The sequence below is a fragment of the Morus notabilis genome, unplaced genomic scaffold (assembly GCF_000414095.1).
Source record: "Morus notabilis unplaced genomic scaffold, ASM41409v2 Scaffold329, whole genome shotgun sequence".
In the NCBI taxonomy this organism is placed as follows: domain Eukaryota; kingdom Viridiplantae; phylum Streptophyta; class Magnoliopsida; order Rosales; family Moraceae; genus Morus; species Morus notabilis.
In genome coordinates this window covers 475096-479722 of record NW_010358084.1, presented here as the reverse complement: position 1 = coordinate 479722, position 4627 = coordinate 475096, and the positions used below count along the sequence as shown (strand labels likewise).

Below are 4627 nucleotides of genomic sequence, written 5' to 3'. Positions count from 1 at the left end.
TATAAATAATAGGGTTGAAGCATAGCAAATTAAAGTGTGGGGAGGGCTTTAGCTGCAAAGTTTGTCTCTTGCCTGCACATGGCATTGAATGCCTTTTGGCAATACTAAGGTGAAGAGAGTTTGTTCCCATGCAATTTCTAACCTATCTATGATCTATATCTCTCCTTTCCCCTCTGATCTGCACATGAATATGCTTTCAGCAAATTTCTCCAGCAAATTGAAAAGATGCATACTCATATTAATTAATTAACAAAGACAAACATTCTCCAGCTAGCAAAACGAAAGGGACAGACACCAAGGTTAGCCCCTATCCATGATCAGGTCTTTGAAGATCATATATATGGATACATACAATTCATTAATTACTGTCACAAAGTTAATAATTATGATTGTCGTGTTTATCATCCCGGCTCAAAGCAATTTTACAGTGTGTTAAGAAAATTTTTCAATAATTTTACTGACCCTAGCCCAGAACTCAATATATCGAAGATAACTCACACGCCTACTAAACATCAATTAAGCTATTCTCAATTGCATGACATGATAAGAAACTAATAATAACAATACCGACACATTATCGCATATGTAGTGTTAGTATCTGCGATTAACATCATTTATTAATTTGATTTAGAGTGTGATTAAGAAAATAACGGACTATATATTAATTGATTGGTTGGTCAGATTACACCTCAAAAATAGTACTTTAATTTTTTGCATATAGATCACTACTAGCTAATAGGTTTAATGTGTGAAAAATATAAGTGAAATCTTATTTTGTGTGGCTAAGATCCAAGGTTCACGGTAGGCTCGGGCGTGTTTGATTTCAGGACTAGGGCTTCTGTGGGGAGGTGCTGAAAGTTTATTGGAGATAGGGTTTTTATCAATGGGGTCTCTGTAGTAGCATTCCACACATCTCTCTTTGGTTTATCTCCTTCTCTTTTGTCTTTTTAACTTGGTTGTTTGGGTGTCATGAACTCACGTGAACGCCTTACAGCTTCATATCTTCTCTCTCTCTCTCTCTCTCTCTCTCTCTCTCTCTCTCTCTCTCTCTCTCTCTCTCTCTCTCTCTCTCTCTCTCTCTCTCTCTCCCCCTCTCTCTCTCTCTCTCTGTTGTGCCTGATCTCGATTCTTTAAAAGAGTTTTACCACTCTACAACTTAGGCCCTTTTGCCGTCTCAAATCTCTAGTTTCCACCTTTGCAGGACACAACTCTCTCTCTCTCTCTCTCTCGCTCTCTCGCTCTCTGTCTCGGCTAATGGATCCACCTTACCATAATTCACCACCTTCAACTTTTCTTGACCTTAACATTGAAGATCATGGCCACCATCACTTATTCACTCTAAATCATGATCAAACTTCTTCATCTTTATCTCTCTCATCTCCTAATTTCATGAATATCCCACCCCAAGATCAAGGGCAATTTTATTATAGAGAACCACAAACAATTCAAGTACAAGAGGTATACTATTGATCATAAATATAATATATTATGTACCAACTTAATTAATCTTGGATTGTGGTTTATATTATTTATGCATGCTAGCTAGCTTTGTTAATTTGTTTTAATTTTTCTCATATGTCTTTTTCAAATTTTGTTGATCTTTTTAGGCTGATCATCATCACAAGCTTGTTTCATCCGGCGGATCAAGTGATATTCATCCTCCAAGAGTTGCAGAGAGTGAATCTGATCACCACCAAAATGATTTGAAACTTAGCATTTGGAAAAGTAGTACTGAAGATTCAAATTATGATCATGACAAAAGCAGTCACGTGAGTGACAATAACGCCGGATATTCGGCTAAGTGGATGCCTTCAAAGATGAGGATGATGAGGAAGATGATCGTGAACCCGGATCAAACAAATATCGATCATCATACACCATTAAACTTCACTCACAAGTTTGATCAAGTCATGAAGAGAAAGCATCCGGCATCGCCTTTAGGTACGGATCACAGCAGCACTTCTTCCTCAAACAACAACAACAACAACACAATTAGGGTTTGCGCTGATTGTAACACAACCAAAACCCCTCTTTGGAGGAGTGGTCCAAGAGGTCCCAAGGTATACTAATTTCTCTCTATTCTTCATGATCAATTCATATTTTTCATATATTAATTAACTAAAGAATTTGATTTTTCTTATGTATATGTACCTTCAAGCTCTCAAGGATGATAATTTTTTTAATTTTTATAAGGGATATAAAATACCAAAGACATATTTGACACAAAAATTAAGCTGATTTAATAATTATTTGTGTTGGTGCAGTCACTTTGCAATGCCTGCGGGATTCGACAAAGAAAGGCGAGAAGAGCAATGGCGGCGGCAGCTGCGGCGGCAAATGGCACAATTCTTGCCACGGATGCAACCACCATGAAGAGTAGTACTAAAGTTCAACGCAAAGAGAAGAAACCGAAAAATGGCAACGGTGTTGTTCCACAATTCAAGAAAAGATGCAAACTCACGGCCTCTCCATCTAGAGGTAGGAAGAAGATTTGTTTCGAGGATCTCGCGATAAGCATAAGCAAGAACTCAGCCTTCCAACGAGTTTTCCCTCAAGACGAGAAAGATGCCGCTATCCTGCTAATGGCTCTTTCTTATGGACTTGTTCATGGATGAGAGAGAGAGAGAGATATTGTTTATCATCGACAGTATTGCTATGATCTGATCTCTCCTCCAAAAGAATGATTTTCCATATCAGTTTTCTCATATGTAGTTTAGACCTAAGGCATATCCATGTGTGAGAGTGAGCATGTCATGAAATAGAGAGAAATTAGATTATGTGTGAGAAAATCAAAATTCAATAAAAAAAGAAAAAGAAAAGAGAGGAAAAAAAAAGGAGAGAATAAATTATTAGTAGTGTACTTGTGATCTTAGGAGCTATGGTGGATTGGACAAGTTGATAACCAAATCATGATGGGTCTCTTGTTCGTTAGTATCTGCTCATTGTGTTGTCATACTTAATTAATAAAATTCTCAAATTAAGGCTTCTTATTAATTTGTTGTTAATTTCTTTTCTTTTTTTTTTTACTCGGCCGTTCTATTACTACTGATCATGATCTTAATTACTTAAGGGCGCTTTTTCTTTACGGATTTTCAGTTAATTATTCTTAGATAACTAGGCAACGAGAAGATCATAAAAGTACGGTGACAAATTAATTGATTCAAATATAGAAAGCAAAATATTATAATTAGTTTTTAATCGTGGGGTTTAATTAGAAAGAGAGATAGTGATTAGGGCCATACTTGAGATCGAGAAAGCAACAAAGACTAAACGAGAGACGCGTATACGATGATGATGGTGATGATTCAGATCAAGAGTTTCAGCTTTTGGTGTTATGAAAGATCGCCAAGAGGATTGTACTTTTGTCTCAGACGCTGTCTGTATTGCACAAGATGGTCAGAAAGCTAGAAAATTCGAAATAGCGGTAGTATAAGAGAACGACTTGACCTAATTGTGTGCAGTAGTCCTAAAAGACCATGCCCACATTAAAAAAACAAAAAAAAATTGTTGGTCACAAACACAATATATATTATTGGCGATCTGTGAATACTTGGAGATAAAGTGGTAACTTTAATTTTCTATGTTAAAAGATGATGACACAACTTTTTTTTACCTGACTTTTAACCATGGCAGTGTTAGACTTATAGATATATAGTGGAGAAACTAGAAACCCTAGCTTGCCAGCTGGGTTGCGTTGGTATATAATAATGAAAAATGTTCTTATATAAAACGATATGCGTATATGTGTGTGTATGTATATATATGTATGTATATATACACACACATGCTTTCTCCATTATAACTTTGATAACTTCTAATACAATTTGTATTTTTTTTGGCTTGCAATGGCTAAATGTACACACTCTCTCTTTCTCTCACTATGCATGTAACTTTGTTTTTCACTGAATTATATATATTGGTGGGTCATGGGTGATGATTAAAATGTTGTTTAGTTTAGTAAATATTAGCTGTAGATTGTAGTTTTTGTTACTTTTTGGAAGGAAAGATATTACATATAAAGCAATTAGTAGTCTTCTAGATTTTACAACTTATTCATGGCGATGTTATTGAAGAGATTTTTTAACGGTGTGCATATGTGGAGACACGTTTTTTTTTTTTTTTTTGCTGAATACATATATAGAGAGACACGTGATATGTGCTCAATAATATATATAGGTTTAGTTTGAGGTTGTTGTATTTTAAAATAATTATTGTGTTTTTAATAAAAATATTATTTTTACTTAAAACAAAAGCAGAAGCAAAAGTATAATCTAAAAGTTAAACATTTTAATTTCTTAAAATAACTTAAAAAGTGCATTAATTTATGTACAAAGTACTTTTGTGCATATTTATTAAACACTGAAATTACATTGTTTATTGTGCAAAGTGTTTTGAGAGTTTTAAAAGCAATTCTAAACACACTTAAAAGCAATTCTAAAGCAATTTTAGTGTGTGGCCTATAACTGAAATAACTCTACTTAAAGTTTGAGACTATCCGTGTGAATCTTATCCGTACTATTAGATGGCATTGAACATCGCTTAAGCTATTGGTAAACTAATATGGTATCAGAGCGGGAGGTCCTGAGTTCAAACTCCCGTAATTGCACTCTTTATCCCCATTTAAAAA

General features: G+C 34.8%; 1 protein-coding gene across 1 annotated transcript; it reads left to right on the top strand.

The window, feature by feature from the left end:
- The first annotated feature begins 1080 nt into the window (after positions 1–1080).
- LOC21409893 (GATA transcription factor 21) lies at positions 1081–2994 on the top strand. Its single transcript, XM_010091737.2, has 3 exons — positions 1081–1458; positions 1608–2060; positions 2265–2994. The coding sequence occupies exons 1-3, from the start codon at positions 1255–1257 to the stop codon at positions 2613–2615; spliced, it is 1008 nt and encodes a 335-aa protein (XP_010090039.1). The 5' UTR covers positions 1081–1254; the 3' UTR covers positions 2616–2994.
- Positions 2995–4627: the final 1633 nt, after the last annotated feature.